Source organism: Serinus canaria, chromosome 4 (assembly GCF_022539315.1).
Source record: "Serinus canaria isolate serCan28SL12 chromosome 4, serCan2020, whole genome shotgun sequence".
In the NCBI taxonomy this organism is placed as follows: domain Eukaryota; kingdom Metazoa; phylum Chordata; class Aves; order Passeriformes; family Fringillidae; genus Serinus; species Serinus canaria.
The window spans coordinates 70487030-70507135 of NC_066317.1; the positions used below are offsets into that span (position 1 = coordinate 70487030).

The 20106-nt window shown below is 47.8% G+C and overlaps 1 protein-coding gene across 2 annotated transcripts in view; it reads right to left on the reverse strand.

Annotated features, from left to right (window-relative positions):
• The window catches only part of EXOC6B (exocyst complex component 6B), a 307067-nt gene that overhangs the window by 148034 nt on the left and 138927 nt on the right, over positions 1-20106 (reverse strand). For both annotated transcript variants that reach the window (XM_050973380.1, XM_050973381.1), the window contains exon 8: positions 10457-10525. In XM_050973380.1, coding sequence (XP_050829337.1) covers positions 10457-10525 — 69 coding nt within the window. The remainder of the gene's footprint in view (positions 1-10456; positions 10526-20106) is intronic.

A 20106-nucleotide genomic window follows, 5' to 3' on the forward strand; every position in this document is an offset into this window, starting at 1 on the left:
CAGAGAGGGAGGGGATTTTTTTTTTCCACTGCGCGCCCCTGCTCCTTTCCCCCCAAAAAATAAAAATAAAATAAATCAAGCAATGGAGTTTTCGAGTTCCCAAGGAAAAACTCGACAAGCCCGAGCCCTGAAACAGAAGAACCACAGAGTTTCCATGGTGGGGTTTGTGCTGCAGTGTGGAATAAAAGGAACAAGCGGTGCCACAAAGAGAAAAAAGGTTTGGTTTCATCTCAGGGTGGCTCTGGCTGCTGGAGCTGTGGTTCCCAAAGAGCCTCCCTCGCCCCTCGGAAGGAGAACTGCCATTGTTCTGCCCCCTCTCACAGCACAAACAGTTTTGGTGGGGATGCTGAGCCCCTGAGAGGGTGGGGAGGGAGTGGGAGCCCCATGGATGAGCTGGGCCCCCCGCCCAACCCCATCCCAAAAAAAAGCAGGAAAAGGAGGATTGGGGCAGGCAGCAGCAGCAGCAGCACACCTGGGAGAGGAATTAAAGGGATTTAAGGGCAGGGCTGGCAGGAGAACCAGGACCCACAGGACCCCCCTGTTTCCAATGGAATCTGCTCCATGTGGCCATCCCAGGTGGGAATTCCACGGGCTCACCTTGAGCCCAGGGACCCCTGAGCAGCTCCTGCAGCAAAACCTTGGGATTCCCAGGGATAATCCCAAAAGAAAAACTTGTTTCTTCTCCCAAGGCTGTGCTGGCTGGGCACGAAGAGATACAAAACTTGTCCTTCCCCAAAATTCCCGAGGAGAGCTGTTCCCAAAGGATACAGACTATCCACCCTGACCAGATATTCCTCCCTGGACTGTTTGCAGTAAAATAGGGGGGTTATTATTAACTGTATTTTTCTTTTTTTTTTAACCTTTTTAATGCACTTTGTGCATCAAAGCAGCTCGAGGGTCGGGGGAGAGGCAGCACAGATAAAAATGTCAGTGCTGAGATAGGACAAATTTATAGCAAATCCCTGTCAGCTCCCATTTATCTAAATTATCCAGCTCTGGATTCTCCAGAAATCCTTCAGCAGCTCCAGCTTTCAAGGCTGTTTTTACCTCAGAATCCGCTCCCTTTTTCTTTCTGCCTTGTTGCCTGTGTTTTTGGACACTTGTTCTTTCCCCTAAAATGACCCCTTTGTAGCTGGGATCAAAGAGCTGGGAGTGTCAATCCCAGTGTCTTCAGGAACATGGGAAGAACCTCAAAGTAATTGGGAAGCAATTAGCACCGAGCTAAAAAAACCCACCCCGCCGAGGCAGAGCCTAGATGAGCACTAACAGGGCTCAGGGAAGAGCTTAAGGGACTTCAATCACCCTCAGCTGCCTCCTGACAACTTTTTTGGGAGCACCTCCAGCGCAGCCCACTCTGCCTCCAGTTTTTTTGGCTTTTTTTATTTTTTTATTTTTTTTTTTTTTTTAATTTCATTCCTCTCTGCTTTGGGTTCACTCTTTGCTTTCTGCCTCGCTGCAGCTTCGGGGAAACATGAAACACGAGACTGCTTTTCATTTTGTGTTGTGTAAAGCGAAGCCACCCCGTGCCTTGGCCTGGAAACCCAGGGCACCCAGCAGCTGCTGAGATGCTCCTGCAGATAAACCAGCTGGCCCAGGGCTCACCTCTCCTCCCTCCTTTTGGAAATCGATCAAAGCAGCCCCAGCCCTGCGCAGCCTTTGGTCAGAGCCAACATGAAAGATCGACCCCATCAGTGGTGAAATCGCGTCCTGGGTTTGCTCTTTAGAGCACGATTTTTTTATTTAGGTTTTTATTTATTTATTTATTGCTGTTTTCCACAGCTCCTCCTCAGCCGGGAGGGGATGGAGCTGGTGGCACCAGCCCAGGCTGCAGGTGAACGGCTGGGATGGGTCAGCTCAGCCTGGGCTGGGCTTAGGGCTCAGGGGCAGCTCAAACCAGGCCAGACTCAGCCAACTGATCCTAAAATCCCTGGATTTGCTGACAGTGCCCCTCCTTAATCTGGTTTGGGATGGAGGCACCCCAAAGAAGTTGGGATGTTTTGTTTGGTGTCTGCAGAAATGCAAACCCTCCTCACTCCCATCTCTCCCTCGGGCAGCCCCTTCCTCCCCAGGAAAGGGACTGGGATGAACAATCCCATCAAACATCCCAGGAGAGCCTGAAGTGCCTGAACAGAGCCTGGGCTGGGCTCAGGGCTCAGGGTCAGCTCAAACCAGGCCAGACCTTCCCAAATGATCCCAAAATTCTCATGCCTTACACTTGCTGCCAGTCCTTCTCCTTAAATCACTCACAGATTCCCAGACTGGTTTGGGATGGAGGCACCCTGAAGATGTTGGGATGTTTTGTTTGGTGTCTGCAGAAATCCAAACCCTTCCCAAGCTCATCTCTCCCTCGGGCAGCCCCTTCCTCCCCAGGAAAGGATTTGGGATGAACAGTCCCATCAAACATCCCAGGACAGCCTGGAATGGCTGAACAGAGCCTGGGCTGGGCTCAGGGCTCAGGGTCAGCTCAAACCAGGCCAGACTGAGCCACCTGATCCTAAAATTCTTGGATTTGCTGTCCCTTTCCTTAAACTTTTCACAGGTTTTGGATGCAGGCACCCTGAAGATTTTGGGACATTTTCTCCCAGCCCTGCAGAAATCCAAACCCTTCCCAAACCCATCTCTCCCTCAGGCAGCCCCTTCCTCCCCAGGAAAGGGACTGGGATGAGCAATCCCATCAAACATCCCAGGAGAGCCTGAAGTGGCTGAACAGAGCCTGGGCTGGGCTTAGGGCTCAGGGACAGCTCAAACCAGACCAGGCTTCCAACTGACCCCAATCTCATGCTTACACTTGCTGCCAGTGCCCTCCTTAAATCACTCACAGATCCCAGATGGTTTGGGATGGAGGCACCTGAAGATGTTGGGATGTTTGTTTGGTGTCTGCAGAAATCCAAACCCTTCCCAAGGTCATCTCTCCCTCAGGCAGCCCCTTCCTCCCCAGGAAAGGATTTGGGATGAACAGTCCAATAAAACATCCCAGGACAGCCTGGAATGCCTGAACAGAGCCTGGGCTGGGCTCAGGGCTCAGGATCAACTCAAACTAGGCCAGGCCTTGGCCAACTGATCCTAAAATCCCTGGATTTGCTGCCAGGGCCCCTCCCAAACCTTTCACTGGTTTGGGATGGAGGCACCCCAAAGAAGTTGGGATGTTTTGTTTGGTGTCTGCAGAAATGCAAACCCTCCTCACTCCCATCTCTCCCTCGGGCAGCCCCTTCCTCCCCAGAAAAGGGACTGGGATGAACAATCCCATCAAACATCCCAGGAGAGCCTGAAGTGCCTGAACAGAGCCTGGGCTGGGCTCAGGGCTCAGGGACAGCTCAAACCAGGCCAGACACAGCCAACAGATCCTAAAATCCCTGGATTAGCTGCCAGTTCCCTTTCCTAAACTTTTCACAGGTTTGGGATGGAGGCACAGTGAAGATGTTGGGACATTTTCTCCCAGCCCTGCAGAAATCCAAACCCTTCCCAAGCTCATCTCTCCCTCGGGCAGCCCCTTCCTCCCCAGAAAAGGGACTGGGATGAACAATCCCATCAAACATCCCAGGAGAGCCTGAAGTGCCTGAACAGAGCCTGGGCTGGGCTCAGGGCTCAGGGACAGCTCAAACCAGGCCAGACTCAGCCCCTGATCCTAAAATTTCCATCTTAGACTTGCTGCCAGTCCCTCTCCTCAAATCACTCGCAGATTCCCAGATTGGTTAGGAAGGGAGGCACCCTAAAAGTTTTGGGACATTTTCTCCCAGCGCTGCAAAGATCCAAACCCTTCCCAAACCCATCTCTCCCTGGGGCAGCCCCTTCCTCCCCAGGAAAGGGACTGGGATGAACAATCCCATCAAACATCCCAGGAGAGCCCGTCCACGCCAAGGTCCAGCTCTCAATTAACCCCCGCCTGACCTTCCTTCACTTTCTTTCCCCCTGCTCTGCCCTTCCTGCCAAAGTTCAGCGTTTCCTGGAAAAGTCTCCGTGCCTGTTGGATGTTGTCCTTCGCCTTGGTTGCCGAGGGAAGGATCTGCAGGATTTACAGGTGCCTGGCCCCCTCTGGAAGCCCATGACCGCGGGCTGACCCCCCGGTACAATATGTGAACTCCTGCCCTGCTGATAAGGCTGCCAGATAGGAGCAGGAGTTTGCAAATAATCCTTTGGGAATTTATAAGCAGCGCAGCCATAAAACCGAGGTGACTGGAAGGTCGATTTCACTAAAAATAATAAATATCTCAATGTTTATTCAACGTGGGCCTTTTTAACTGCAGGCCAAGCTCCGAGATAACGCCATTGTAAATGACAAATATTGGGAGTTTTGGGGAACTATTGCATTATGATCCTTCCGTCTGACACGGCCGGGCCGGTCCCTCGGTGCTGGGCAGGATCTCTGACTTTGCTCCACCCGAGCTGGGCCTAGAAAGCCCGGCCAGGATCCAGGCTCAGGTCAGCAAAAGGGCAATTTGCTGCTCAGGGGATTTTACTCCTGCTCCTGGCTCCCTAAAACACCTTCCCTAGAGCCGAGCTCGGATTTCTGCTCCCTGTTCGGTCTCGTTCCTGTTTGTAGGGCCTGGGCTGGGGACAAACAGGAGGAATGGGAAGAGGGACAGGAGTGGGAGCAGGGACAGGAATGGGAGCAGGGACAGGAGTGGGAGCTGGGACGGGAATGGGAGCAGGGACAGGAATGGGAGCAGGGACAGGAGTGGGAGCAGGGACAGGAGTGGGAGCAGGGACAGGAGTGGGAGCAGGGACAGGAATGGGAGCAGGGACTGGAATGGGAGCAGGGACAGGAATGGGAGCAGGGACTGGAGTGGGAGCAGGGACAGGAATGGGAGCAGGGACTGGAATGGGAGCAGGGACTGGAATGGAAGCAGGGACAGGAATGGGAGCAGGGACTGGGATGGGAGCAGAGACAGGAGTGGGACCATTTTGGTTCATCTTGGGTTCATTTTGGGGCCATTTTGGGTCCATCTTCGTTTCATTTTGGGACCATTTGGGTCCATCTCTTTTCATTTTGGGACCATTTTGGTTCACCTTGGGTTCATTTTGGGACCATTTTGGTTCACCTTGGGTTCATTTTGGGACCATCTTGGTCCATCCTGGGTTCATTTTGGGACCATCTTGGTCCATCCTGGGTTCATTTTGGGACCATTTTGGGTCACCTTGGCTGCAGCCCTGGCTGGGCTCTGGTGCTGCCCCAGGTGGATCCATGGAGGAGATCCTTGAATAAATCCCTGCTTTATTCTGGAACTCTGCCCAGCCTCTGCTCCAGCTCAGCCTCCCCAAGGCATCACAAGGGCCACATCCCTGCAGGGACTGGGACTCTGGAAAACCCTTTCCATGCAGGAATTTTCCCAATATCCACCTAAACCTCCTCTGGCTGCTCCCTCCCATCCCCCCTGTCCCTTGTAGGGACACCACCACCCCTCCCCTGCGCCATTCCCACTGCAGAAGGAGCCAATCCCACCCAGACCCATCCCATGGATCTGCTGCTTCCCCCCCCACATTTCTGAGGATCAATCCCCTTTTCTGATTAGAACAAACCCAAAAATCCCCAATGCAGAGACAAACCCTTTTCTGTTATGGGAAGCAAAGCAATTCCACCTCTTGGCCTTGAAATCCACGGAATGCAACCATTTGGAATGTTCAAAACTGCCCCATCCAGCAGCAGGAGCTGCTGACCCTTCTCAGGACACCATTGTGGACAATCCCACCAGCAAATCCGTCATAAATCCGAATTAAATCCAAATTAAATCCAGATTTAGTCCATATTAAATCCACAATAAACCCATATCAAACCCATATCGGATCCACACCAATCCCACACCCTCGTGTCAAACCGAGGCCTGGCAGCCCCTCCAGTGGGATTCCCAACCCCATCTCCATGATCCCCATTCCTCCCCAGATAAAGTGGCACCTCCAGCCCCCCCCCATCCTTTCAGCTCCCTCCTGATTCCCAATTAACAAACTCCTGCTCCAGCTCCCAGCTCCGCCTGGAGCGCTGGGACATTCCTCCAAGACAAACACAGCCACACATTCTGGGGAGGGGAACTTCCCATTCCAAGAAAATCTCACGGCAACGTGGCCAAATGACCTAATTATGAACAGATGAGGGCACAAAAAGATGTTTTATAGGCGCAGGAGCCGGGCTCCTGACAGTGCTTTTCCTTCAGCAAACCCGCGTGGATCGCTGGGACACAATTCCCTCTCCAGGCTGGGAAGGGAGGAGAGCTGGCCACACAGAGCTCCTTTCATCTCCTGCCTGGGATCTGGGACGCCCAGCCACAGGGGAAGAGCCCCTGACAGCTCCTGGGCTCCCACGGCCCTGGAAAAGGGATGCGGGATCCTTGGAATGGCAGGTTCAGGACTTGGATGCTGCTGGAAGCATCCCAAAAATGGAAAGTTGGAGGGAGAGCTCCACGGGTTCCTTGGATCATGAAATTCACGGTTCAGATGCATCCCCAAAATTAAAATTTGGAGGGTGAGCTCCAGAGGCCCTGGAAAAGGGATGAGACTCCACAGGTTCCTTGGAATGGCAGATTCAGGGCATGGATGTTCCTGGAAACATCCTCGGAATTCAAATTTGGATGGAGAGCTCCAAATGTCCCTAGAAAGGGATGAGGCTCCACAGGTTCCTTGGAATGTCACAGTCAAAGTCTGGAAGCATCCCTGAAATTGAAGGTTGGAGAGAGAGCTCCAAACCCCAGGAAAAGGGAAGAGACTCCACAGGTTCCTTGGAATAGCAGATTCAGGGCATGGATGCTCCTGGAAACATCCCAAAAATTCAGGGTTGGAGGGAGAGCTCCAAATTCCCCTAAAAAGGGATGAGGCTCCACAGGTTCCTTGGATCAGGAGATTCAAGGCTCAGATGTATCCCCAAAATTAAAGTTTGGAGGGTGAGCTCCCAAGGCCCTGGAAAAGGGATGCAGGTTCCTTGGAATGGCAAAATCAAGGCCTGGATGCTGCTGGAAGCATCCCTGAAAGCCAGAGTTGGAGCAGGAGTTCCAAATGTCCCTAGAAAGGGATGAGGCTCCACAGGTTCCTTGGAATGTCACAGTCAATGTTTGGAAGCATCCCTGAAATTGAAGGTGGAGGGAGAGCTCCAAACCCTGGGAAAAGGGAAGAGACTCCTTGGAATGGGATACTGAAAGCTTGGATTCATCCCCAAAATTAAAATTTGGAGGGTGAGCTCCAGAGGCCCTGGAAAAGGGATGAGACTCCACAGGTTCCTTGGAATAGCAGATTCAGGGCATGGATGCTCCTGGAAACATCCCAAAAATTCAGGGTTGGATGGAGAGCTCCAAATGTCCCTAAAGAGGGATGAGGATCCACAGGTTCCTTGGATCAGGAGATCCAAGGCTCAGATGCATCCCTGAAATTCAGAGTTGGAGAGTGAGATCCAAAGGCCCAGGAAAAGGGAAGAGACTCCACAGGTTCCTTGGAATGTCACAGTCAAAGTCTGGAAGCATCCCTGAAATTGAAGGTTGGAGAGAGAGCTCCAAACCCCGGGAAAAGGGAAGAGACTCCACAGGTTCCTTGGAATGGCAGATCCAGGGCCTGGATACTCCTGGAAACATCCTCGGAATTCAAATTTGGAGGGAGAGCTCCAAATGTCCCTAAAGAGGGGTGAGGCTCCACAGGTTCCTTGGATCAGGAGATCCAAGGCTTGGATGCTGCTGGAAGCATCCCAGAACTTCCCAATTCAAAGTTGGAGGATGAGCTCCAAAGGTTCCTTATTTGCCTTCCTTATCAATTCGTATTTTTAAAAAATCCACGTACTCGGAATTCCCAGGAGCCATCCTGTGGGAACAGGAGCTCTCTGGGACACCTCCAAGGAACCATTTCCAGTCAAAAAAACGAACTCCTGGCACAATCTGTGGAATTTTTTCCCTCAGGGATCTCCGAGTGATCCAGGCAAGGGTTAGGAATTCCTGCCCAAACTCCTCCTTTTCTTTGGAATTGTGGAATTACTGTGGCCAAAGAAGAATCCTTGGAGCAAAGAGCACTGGAATCCGACCAGTTCCTGCCCAAAACTCTCCCATTTTTCAGGGAATAACAAAAATTGCTGCATCCAATAAAGGTATCCCTGGGGAAAACAGGATCGGAATCCCAACAATTCCCCCCCCCCCCCCAAAACTCCTCCATTTGTATGGAATGACAAAGTTACTGAATGCAAAGGATCCTTGGAGAAAATGGTACCAGGGAATCCAACCAATCCCTGCCCAAAATTCCCCAATTCCCACGGAATAACAAAATTGCTGCATCCAAAGAGGAATTCTTGGAGGAAATGACATCAGAATCCAACCAATCCCTGCCCAAACTCTCCCATTTTCATGGAATAACAAAGTACCTAAATGCAAAGAATTCTTGGAGATAATGGAATCAAGAATCCAATCAATTCCTGCCCAAAATTCTCCCATTCCCATGGAATAATTCATTTTCCTTGGAGCAAACAGCATCAGAATCCAACCAATCCCTGCCCCAAACTGCTCAATTCCCATGGAATAATGAAATTCCTGCATCCAAAGAGGAATTCTTGGAGGAAACAGCGTCAGAATCCAACCAATCCCTGCCCAAACCCTCCCATTTCCATGGAATAACAAAGTCAATGAATCCAAAGAATTCTTGGAGAAAATGGAATCGGAGAATCCAACCAACCCCAGCCCAAAATTCTCCCAATCCCTGACCAAAACTGCTCAATTTCCACAGAAATTCCTGCATCCAAAGAGGAATTCTTGGAGGAAACAGCATCAGAATCCAACCAATCCCTGCCCAAATTTCTCCCATTTCAATGGAATAATGAAGTTCATGAATCCCGGGAATTCTTGGAGAAAACAGCATCAGAATCCCAACAATTCCAGCCCCAAACCCTCCCATTTCCATGGAATAACAAAGTACCTAAATGCAAAGAATTCTTGGAGATAATGGAATCAGAGAATCCAACCAATCCCTGCCCAAAATTCTCCCATTCCCATGGAATAATTCATTTTCCTTGGAAAAACAACATCAGAATCCAACCAATCCCTGCCCAAAACTTCTCAATTTCCACAGAATAACGAAATTCCTGCATCCAAATAGGAATTGTTGGATGAAACAGTGTCAGAATCCAACCAATCCCTGCCCCAAACCCTCCCATTTCCATGGAATAACAAAGTCAATGAATCCAAAGAATTCTTGGGGATAATGGAATCAAGAATCCAACCAATCCCAGCCCAAAGTTCTCCCATTCCCATGGAATAATTCATTTTCCTTGGAAAAACAACATCAGAATCCAACCAATCCCTGCCCAAAATTACCCAATTCCCACGGAATAACAAAATTGCTGCATCCAAAGAGGAATTCTTGGAGGAAACAGTGTCAGAATCCAACCAATCCCTGCCCCAACTCTCCCATTTCCACGGAATACAAAGTCAATGAATCCAAAGATTCTTGGAGAAAATGGAATCGAGAATCCAACCAACCCAGCCCAAATTCTCCCAATCCCTGCCAAAACTGCTCAATTTCCACAGAATTCCTGCATCCAAAGGAATTCTTGGAGGAAACAGCATCAGAATCCAACCAATCCCTGCCCCAAACCCTCCCATTTCCATGGAATAACAAAGTTCCTAAATGCAAAGAATTCTTGGAGATAATGGAATCAGAGAATCCAACCAATCCCAGCCCAAAGTTCTCCCATTCCCATGGAATCATGGAATTACTGGATCCAAAGAGGAATCCTTGGAGGCAAATCCAACAACCAACAAACACGAACACAGGAAAAATCCCGGATTTGGGATGGCAGAGGGAATTCCCTTGGCATTCCCTTGGCATTCCCTTGGCATTCCCTTGGCATTCCCTTGGCATTCCCTTGGCATTCCCTTGGAATTCCCTTGGCATTCCCTTGGCATTCCCTTGGAATTCCCTCGGCATTCCCTTGGCATTCCCTTGGCATTTCCTTGGCATTCCCTTGGAATTCCCTGGAATTCCCTTGGCATTCCCTTGGCATTCCCTTGGCATTCCCCTGGCATTCCCCTGGCATTCCCTTGGCATTCCCTTGGCATTCCCTTGGAATTCCCTTGGCATTCCCTTGGCATTCCTTGGCATTCCCTTGGCATTCCCCTGGCATTCCCTTGGCATTCCCCTGGCATTCCTTGGCATTCCCTTGGCATTCCCTTGGAATTCCCTTGGCATTCCCTTGGAATTCCCTCGGCATTCCCTTGGCATTCCCTTGGAATTCCCTTGGCATTCCCTTGGCATTCCCTTGGAATTCCCTTGGAATTCCCCTGGCATTCCCCTGGCATTCCCTTGGCATTCCCTTGGAATTCCCTTGGCATTCCCTTGGCATTCCCTTGGAATTCCCTTGGCATTCCCTGGCATTCCCTTGGCATTCCCCTGGCATTCCCGTGCCCTCCTGAAGGAATTCCAAGGATTTCCCCGGACCCCTCCCTCCCTCCCTCAGGGATGCCGGAATTCCCCAGGGCAGGAAAAGGCCGGGATCACTCACCAGGACGGAGTAGATGTGGAGGCAGCGATAGACCGGGGAGAAATCCACCAAATCCTGGGCTCCAGGCACCTGGAACGGGGAGAGAATTCCATGAAAATCCCGGGAAACCCACCCGAAACGCACGGCTGGGCAAGGAAAACCAACGGGAATGACAGGGGGGAGAAGTGGAGCAGGGAAAGATCACCCACAGACACCCGGAATCCGGCTGGAAAACCACATCCAAACAGGTCTGGCACTCCAAAAATCACATTTAGGGGAATGAAAGTGTTAAAAAAAATCAAATTTAAATAAGTTCCACTGCAAAAAATCCCATCCAGGTGAGAGCAACTCACGAAAATTCCATTTATAAATAATCAGAATGACAAAAAATTTAAATGTGGGCTGGTGGAATTCTAAAATATCACAGACACACAACTGAAATCCTAAAAAAATCCCATTTAAAGAAGTTTGTTGCTCAAAAAAATCTCATTTAGGTGAATGAAACGATAAAAAAATCAAATTTAAATAAGAGTCACTAAAAAATCCCATCCAGGTGAGTGCAGCTCACAAAAATTCCATTTATAAATAAGCAGAACTGTAAAAAAGTTAAATATGGGCACGTGGAATTCTAAAATATCACAGAGAGACAAGCGAAACCCTAAAAAAAATTACATTTAAATGAATTTGTCACTCCAAAAAATCTCATTTAGGTGAAGGAAACTATAAAAAAATTAAATTTAAATAAGAGTCACTAAAAAAATCCCATCCAGGTGAGTGCAAGTGACAAAAATTTCATTTATAAATAATTAGAATGGCAAAAAATTTAAATGTTGGCACATGGAATTCTGAAATATCACACATAGACCCCTGAAATCCTGCTGGAAAATCACATTTAAACAGGTCTGGCACTCCAAAAATCACATTTAGGGAAATGAAAATGTTAAAAAATTAAATTTAAATAAGTTCCACTGCAAAAAATCCCATCCAGGTGAGTGCAAGTCACAAAAATTTCATTTATAAATAAGCAGAACGGTAAAAAAATTAAATGTGGGCACGTGGAATTCTAAAATATCACAGAGAGAAAACTGAAACCCTAAAAAAAATTACATTTAAAGAAGTTTTTTGCTCAAAAAAATCTCATTTAGGTGAATGAAACTATAAAAAAAATTAAATTTAAATAAGAGTCACTAAAAATCCCATCCAGGTGAGCAGAAGTCACAAAAATTTCATTTATAAATAAATAGAACTGCAAAAAAATTAAATGTGGGTATGTGGAATTCTTAAAGTGAAACCCTAAAAAACAAATATAAATGAAAGTCACTCCAGAAAAATCACATTTGGGTAAATGAAAGTTAAAAAAAAAAGTATAACTCAAATTTCCTTTATCGTAAATTATGTAAAAACACAATTTATCAAATGTTTTATCAAGAACTGTGTGCTGATGTCACTCCAAAATTCCAATTTTAGGGGGTGCAACTCTAAAAATTTCAAATTTCAAGAAATCCCAGGCTAAAAAAAAAATCACATTTAGGGAAAGGAAACACTAAAAAATCACATCTAAATCAGTGGAACTCCAAAAAAATCAATTTGGGGGAGTGTAGATCTAAAAAATTCTGATTTAAATAAATTCCAGTCTAAAAAATCACATTTAGGCAAAGGAAACTATAAAAAAATCCCATCTATAGAAGTGTAACTCCAAAAAAAATCACTTTTAGGTGAATATAATTCTAAAAAATTCAAATTGAAATAAATTCCACTCCCAAAAATCCCTTCTACCTGAGTGCTCCAAAGATTCAGGTATAAATAATAATAATATTAATATTTAATTTATATTTATTCTAATTAAATTCCACTCTAAAAATCAATTTAGGCAAATGATACTATAAAAAAATCCCATCTATAGAAGTGTAATCCAAAAAAAAATATCACTTTTAGGTGAATATAACTCAAAAAAAATTCAAATTTAAATAAATTCCAGTCTAAAAAATCAATTTTAGGTGAATATAACTCTAAAAAGTCAAATATAAATAAATTCCACTCTCAAAAATCACATTTAGGCAAATGAAACTATAAAAAATCCCATCTATAGAGTGTAACTCCAAAAAAAATCACTTTTAGGTGAATATAATTCTAAAAAATTCAAATTTAAATAAATTCCACTCTAAAAAAATTCCTTCCACATGAGTGCTCAAAAAATTCAAGTATAAATATTAATATTATTATTTTATTAATATCAATTCAAATTAAATTCCACTCTCAAAAATCAATTTAGGCAAATGAAACTGTAAAAAAACCCCATCTATAAAAATGTAATTTAAAAAATCTCTTTTAGGGGAGTGCAACTATAAAAAAATTAAATTTAAATTAATTCCACTCTCAAAAATCACATTTAGGCAATGAAACTATAAAAAAAATCCCATCTATAGAAGTGTAGCTCCAAAAAAAATCACTTTTAGGTGAATATAATTCTAAAAAATTCAAATTTAAATAAATTCCACTCTAAAAAAAAAATCACTTTTAAGTGAATGTAATTAGAAAAAATTCAAACAGAACTAAATTCCACTCTCAAAAATCACTTTCAGGTGAATATAACTCGAAACAATGCCCATATAAATAAATTTCACTCTAAAAAATCACTTTTAGGTGAATATAATTCTAAAAAATTTAAATTTAATAAATTCCACTCTCAAAAAATCACTTTCAAGTGAATATAACTCAAAACAAATTAAAATAGAACTAAAGTCCACTCTAAAAAAATCAGTTTTAGTTGAATTTAACTCTAAGAAATTCCCATTTAAACAAGTTTATCACTCCAAACTCTCATTTCCAGGCGAGAGCAGCTCCACCAGCAGCGGGTCCAGGGCGAAGCCAGGATTCCAGGGATGGAAAATTCCATGGAATGCCTGGGACTCCCCGAATACTGGGAATTTCCAGGCCTTGGGAGCAGCAGAACGGCCCTGGGTGTTGGCTTTGCTGCACTGGAACCCCCCCGGAACGCCGGGAATGGCGCCAGGCACGGAACCCAGGGACCCTGGAACCGCTCCCACAGCAGAAACTGGGAAAGGCAAAAACCGGGAAAAGCCAGGACAGCCTTGGGATTCCCCATGGATCCGTCTGGAATCCGCGGCTGGGTTTGGGTTTCCCTGGGGAAGAGGCACCGGGGAGGGAATTGGGGCTGGGTGGGATCAGGGGGGGAATTTGTGTTTGGTGTCCTTTGGGATGTCCCCTCTCGGTGTCCTTTGGGATCTTCCCTCTCTGTGTCCTTTGGGACGTTCCCTCTCGGTGTCCTTTGGGACGTTCCCTCTCTGTGTCCTTTGGGACGTTCCCTCTCTGTGTCCTTTGGGATGTTCCCTTTGTGTCCTTTGGGATGTCCCCTCTCGGTGTCCTTTGGGATCTTCCCTCTCTGTGTCCTTTGGGATGTTCCCTCTCTGTGTCCTTTGGGATCTTCCCTCTCTGTGTCCTTTGGGATGTTCCCTTTGTGTCCTTTGGGATGTTCCCTCTCTGTGTCCTTTGGGATGTTCCCCCTTGGTGTCCTTTGGGATGTTCCCTTTGTGTCCTTTGGGATGTTCCCTCTCTGTGTCCTTTGGGATCTTCCCCCTCTGTGTCCTTTGGGATGTTCCCTCTCTGTGTCCTTTGGGATGTTCCCTTGGTGTCCTTTGGGATGTTCCCTCTCTGTGTCCTTTGGGATGTTCCCTCTCTGTGTCCTTTGGGATCTTCCCTCTCTGTGTCCTTTGGGATGTTCCCTCTCTGTGTCCATTGGGATGTTCTCTCTCTGTATCCTTTGGGATCTTCTCTCTCTGTGTCCTTTGGGATCTTCCCTCTCTGTGTCCTTTGGGATGTTCCCTCGGTGCTCCCTCGCAGTCCAAATCCCAGGAAAAGGGGGTGGGAAAGGGGCAGGGATGGGAGGGCAGCCCTGGCAGTGGGGTGGGTTTGGGTTCGATGGGGCTGGAGAGCTGTCGGAACCCAGGAGATCCCTCTGGCAGTCCCAGATTTCCAGGAGCCCTGCCGGGGGCTCCGAGATGCTGGCACGGAGCCCAGAACTTCTGTGGGTTCGGTTCTGAGCCGGGGAGCAAATCACCAGCCTTGTGTGAGGACCTGCAGGGCTCAGCAGTTCAAACAGTGTGAGAATGAAATTGTCACCGGGTGAAAAAATAGAGTTTTGGGGTTTCTAGGATGGAGGTTTTGGGGGCAAGATGGAGGGACTTGGGCGTGTCCAGCCTTTCTTCTTCTTGTTCTTCTTGTTCTTGTTCTTGTTCTCCTTCTTCTTCTTCTTCTTCTTTCTTTTTCTTCTTCTTCTTCTTCTTCTCCTCATGTTCTTCTTCTTCATGTTCTTCTTCTTCATCATCTTCTTCTTCTTCACGTTCTTCTTCTTCTTCATGTTTCTTCTTCTTCTTCATCATCATCTTCTTCTCTTCATCATCTTCTTCTTCATCTTCTTCTTCTTCACGTTCTTCTTCTTCTTCACTTCCTTCTTCTTCTCTTCTTCTTCACATCTTCTTCTTCTTCCTTCTTCTTCTCATTCTTCTTCTTCGTCCTTCTTCTCTTCTTCTTCTTCTTCTTCTTCTTCACGTTCTTCTTCACTTTCTTCTTCTTCTTCTTCTTCTTTCTTCTTCTTCTTCTTCCTTTCTTCTTCTTCATGTCTTTCTTTTCTTCTTTCTTCTTTCTATTTCTTTTCTCTTCTTCTTCTTCTTCTTCTTTCTTCTCTTCTTCTTCTTCTTTCTTCGTCTTCTTTCTCTTTCTTCTTCTTCGTTCTTCTTCGCTTCTTCGTTCTTTCTTTGTTTCTTTCTTCTTCGTTCTTCTTTCTTCTTTCTTCTTCTCTTTCTTCTTCTTCCTTCTTCTTCTTTCTTTCTTTCTTCTTTCTTCTTTCTTTCTTCTCCTTCTTCTTCGTCTCTTCTTCTTTCTTCTCTCTTCTTCTTTCTTTCATCTTCTTCTTCTTTCTTCTTCATTCATTCTTCTTTCGTTTCTTCTCTTTCTTCTTCTTCTTCTTCATGTCTTCTTCTTCTTCTTCTTCTTCTTCTTTCCTTTCTTCTTTCGTCTTTCTTTCTTTCGTCTTCTTCTCTTCTTCTTCTTCTCTTTCTTTCTTCTTCTTTCTTTCTTTCTTTCTTCTTCTTCTTGTCTTTCTGTTTCTTCTTCTTCTTTCATCTGTCTTCTTCTTCATGTTCTTCTTCTGCTTCTTCAATTCTTCACATTTCTTTCCTTCTTTCTTTCTTCTTCTTCTTCTTCTTTCTCTTCTTTCTCTTTGTATTTCTTTTTTTTTCTTGCTTTCCTTCTTCTTCTTCACTTCTTCTCTTCTTCTTCTTCTTCTTCTTCTTCTTCTTCTTCTTCTTCTTCATTCTCTTCTTCTTCTCCTTCTTCTTCACTTCTTCTTCTTCTTCTTCGTCTTCTCTCTTTTCTCTTTCTTCTTCTTCTGCTTCCGTTCTTCTTCTTCTTCTTCTTCTTCTCTCCTTCTCCTCCTTCTCCTCCTTCTCTCCTTCTCCTTCTCCTTCTCCTTCTCCTTCTCCTTCTCCTTCCCTTCTCCTTCTCCTTCTCCTCTCCTCGCCCCCTTCTGCTGTGTGTTGGCACTTTGGGGTTGGTTTAGGGTAGAAACTCACTGCCCAGCACAGGTGACAGGTATTTGGCAGTAACTGTAAACATTGCACAGGTGTTTTTGGTACAAAGAGACACCAGCGCCCCGGGGGCAGGCAGAGTGCCTGGAACTGCCCTGCTGGAGGGACCTCGGCTGGGCAGGAGGAAAATTTTTATAGATAAGGTACAAAAAACAACTCTGAGACGGAGAAATTAGGAACTCCAACTCAGGAGACAGAGACTTTGCACCTGTCTGGGGGTGGCGGGAATTTGGACCGGAGAGAGAGGAGCTGAACTGAGGAAAGGGCAGCTCGGGGCCCAGGGAGCATTCCCAACCCCAGAGTGCTCCAGGCAGGGCCCTGGAGGCTCCTCCGCAGGGATGGGCAGGGAAAACTGGGATTGGGATAAACTCCTCCATGGGGTGGGACTGGAGCTGGTAAGGGATGGCAGGGGGAGAGGGAAACCAGTCCTGGATGGAGCTGAAATGGGAGATCCCAGGATCCCAGACTGGTTTGGGATGGGAGGGACATTAAAGCCCATCCTGAAGGGATCCAGGGTTGGATTCCCACATCTGCACCCTCAGGATTTTATGGGACAAACTCCTCTGAGAGGTGGAACTGGAGCTGGTAAAGAATCACAGGGTGTGAAGAAAACCAGTCCTGGCTGGAGCTGAAATGGGGGATCCCAGGATCCCAGACTGGTTTGGGATGGCAGGGATCCTAATGGGGGCACCCTGAGGTGATCCAGAGTGGAATTCCCACATCTGCATCCTCAGGCACTGCCTCTGGAGCTGCTCTTGGAGCAGCCTGGGATGGTGGAAGAGTCCCTGGCCATGGCAGGGCTGCAGTGGGATGGGATTTCATGGGATAAACTCCTCTCTGACGCAGAACTGGAGTGAAAGAATTCCTTCTTGGGAATTCCTTCTTGGCAAGGAATTGCTGGCTGGGAGGGTGGGCAGGGGCTGGGCTGGAATTCCCAGATTTGCTGGGGCTGCCCCTGGATCCCTGGCAGTGCCCAAGGCCAGGTTGGATCCACCTGGGACAGCGAGAGGTGTCCCTGCCCACGGCAGGGGTGGAATTGATGATTTTTAAGGTCCCTTCCATCCCAAGCCATTCCACGATCCCATGAAATTCTCCCTCTGCCTGGACTGACACAGCACACAACGACCCTGTCTCCCACCCACAAATTCAGGTGTTTATCTGCTATTTCAACATTCAGACACATCCAACAATTCCCTGAATTTAGCACTGAAGAAGTGCCTGCGTTTCCTGAGCCAGAGCTGCCCTGCCAGCGCTCCCAACAATCCATAAATCCCTGGGTTTTGGGACGTGCCGATGCCACGGGAGCAGGCCAGGACTGACGGCTCCCCTGACACCCCCTCCAACCCAATCCTGGCTTTTATTCCTCTCCACTTCCAGAACAAAGCATTTATTCATCTTATCCCAAAAAACTTCCCAGTCTACACAACATCAGCCTCCCAATCTCATTCCCAAATCCTGCAGCAGGCACGTTCCCAGAGCTGGGAGTGGGGCAGGGCTCTGGAAACCCCCAAATCCCTCCTGGAAGTGGGGTTAAGCTGTCCCTGCAGCACATTTAACTCCTGCCAGGTCAGCCTGCCATGGAAACTGCAGCCCTGGCTGCCACCAGCACAGGGAGGGCTCAGGGGTCAGGGAACCTCTGCTCTGGGTTGGGATAATTTGGGATGGGAGGGTTAAATTGGGATAGGAGGGTTAATTTGGGATGGAAGGGTTAATTTTGGATACGAGGGTTAATCTGGGATATGAAAGTTTATTTGGGATCTGAGGGTTGAGACACAAGGGTTAATTTGGGATCTGAGGGTTAATTTGGGATGGAAGGGTTAATTTGGGATATGAGAGTTAATTTGGGATAGGAGTGCTAATCTGGGATATAAGGGTTAATTTGGGATACGAGAGTTAATTCGGGATAGGAGGGTTAATGTGGGATGCAAGGGTTAATTTGGGATATGAAGGTTAATTTGGGATACGAGAGTTAATTCAGGATAGGAGGGCTAATGTGGGATGCAAGGGTTAATTTGGGATATGAAGGTTAATTTGGGATATGAAAGTTAATTTGGGATTGGAGGGTTAACGTGAGATGCAAGGGTTAATTCGGGCTATGAGAGTAAATTTGGGATATGAGAGTTACTTTGGGATAGGAGTGCTAATCTGGGATATAAGTGTTAATTTGGGATACGAGAGTTAATTCAGGATAGGAGGGTTAATGTGGGATGCAAGGGTTAATTGGGAATGCAAGGGTTAATTTGGGATCTGAGGGTTAATTTGGGATAGGGGGGTTATTTGGAATGCAAGGGTTAATTTGGGATCTGAGGGTTAATTTGGGATAGGGGGGTTATTTTGGAATGCAAGGGTTAATTTGGGATCTGAGGGTTAATTGGGAATGCAAGGGTTAATTTGGGATCTGAGGGTTAATTGGGAATGCAAGGGTTAATTTGGGATCTGAGGGTTAATTTGGGATCGGAGGGTTTGGACCTTGGACCCTGGGTGGGTTTAGGGGTCAAAGCAGGACACGAGCACAGGTTCTGTCCCTCGGTGAGGGTGAGAACCCTCCAGACTGGAACACCAGGAATTCCAGAACCATCCCGGAGTTCCAGGGATGGGAGCCCATGGATGAGCTGTGGCACAGGGACACGGGACAGGACACAGAGCCCACAGGGGCTCCACCCCAGGACAGGGCACGGAGCAGGGGGCCACTGCAGGTGACACAAACTGGAATTGTCCCTAAGACTCCACTGCTGCCCCCAGCCATGGCTCCGCTCCAATCCCGCTCTGGAGTCCTCAGGAAAAGGATCTGGAGCTGCTGGAGAGAGCCCAGGGGACATCAGGGGGCTGGAGCCAGGCTGGGAGAGCTGGGAATGTTCCCTGGAGAAGGGAAAAATCCAGGGAATCCTCAGAGTCCCTGGAGGGGCTCCAGGAGAGCTGGAGAGGGACTGGGGACAAGGGACAGAGGGACAGGAGCCAGGGAATGGCTGCCACTGGGAAAGGGGAGATTGGGCTGGGATCTGAGCAAGGAATTGCTGGCTGGGAGGGTGGGCAGGGGCTGGGCTGGAATTCCCAGAGCAGCTGGGGCTGCCCCTGGATCCCTGGCAGTGCCCAAGGCCAGGTTGGACACTGGGGCTTGGATCCACCTGGGACAGTGGGAGGTGTCCCTGCCCATGGATGGGGGGAAATTGGATGGAATTTGAGATCCAACCCAAACCATTCCATGGTTCACCTGGGAGTGGGAACCTCCAAGGCTTCTCCCAGGGCCACAACCCTCTGTAAATTCCCACTGATGTGGAACATGAGCTGCTCCAGGGATTCTGGGGGTCTGGGCAGGGCCTGGCGTTGGATGGATGATCCCTGTGGATCTCCTTCTGTCCAGGAGATTCCCTGATTATATTAAGAGGGAACACGGGGAACTCTAAGCTGATCAGGAACAAACTGCTCGCTTTTCTCTCCCACATGGGATCTTCTCCATGGAATCTCCTCCATGGGGCTCCTCCATGGGGGCTCTCCCAAGGGATCTCCCCCAAGGGATCTCCTCCAAGGGATCTCCTCCAAGGGATCTCCTCCATGGGACTCCTCCATGGGATATTCCTCATGGGATCTCCTCCATGGCATCTCCTCCATGGCATTTTCTCCCTGGGTGTTCCTACATGGGATTTCCTCCATGGCATCTCCTCCATGGCATCTCCTCCATGGGTGTTCCACCATGGGATCTTCTCCATGGGATCTCCTCCATGGGCTATTCCCCATGGCATCTCCTCCATGGCATCTTCTCCATGGGATCTCCTCCATGGCATCTCCTCCATGGGTGTTCCACCATGGGATCTCCTCCATGGCATCTCCTCCATGGGATATTCCCCATGGCATCTCCTCCATGGCATCTGCTCCATGGGATAATCCCCATGGCATCTTCTCCATGGGATCTCCTCCATGGCATCTCCTCCATGGGTGTTCCACCATGGGATCTCCTCCATGGCATCTCCTCCATGGGATATTCCCCATGGCATCTCCTCCATGGCATCTGCTCCATGGGATATTCCCCATGGCATCTCCTCCATGGCATCTCCTCCATGGCATCTC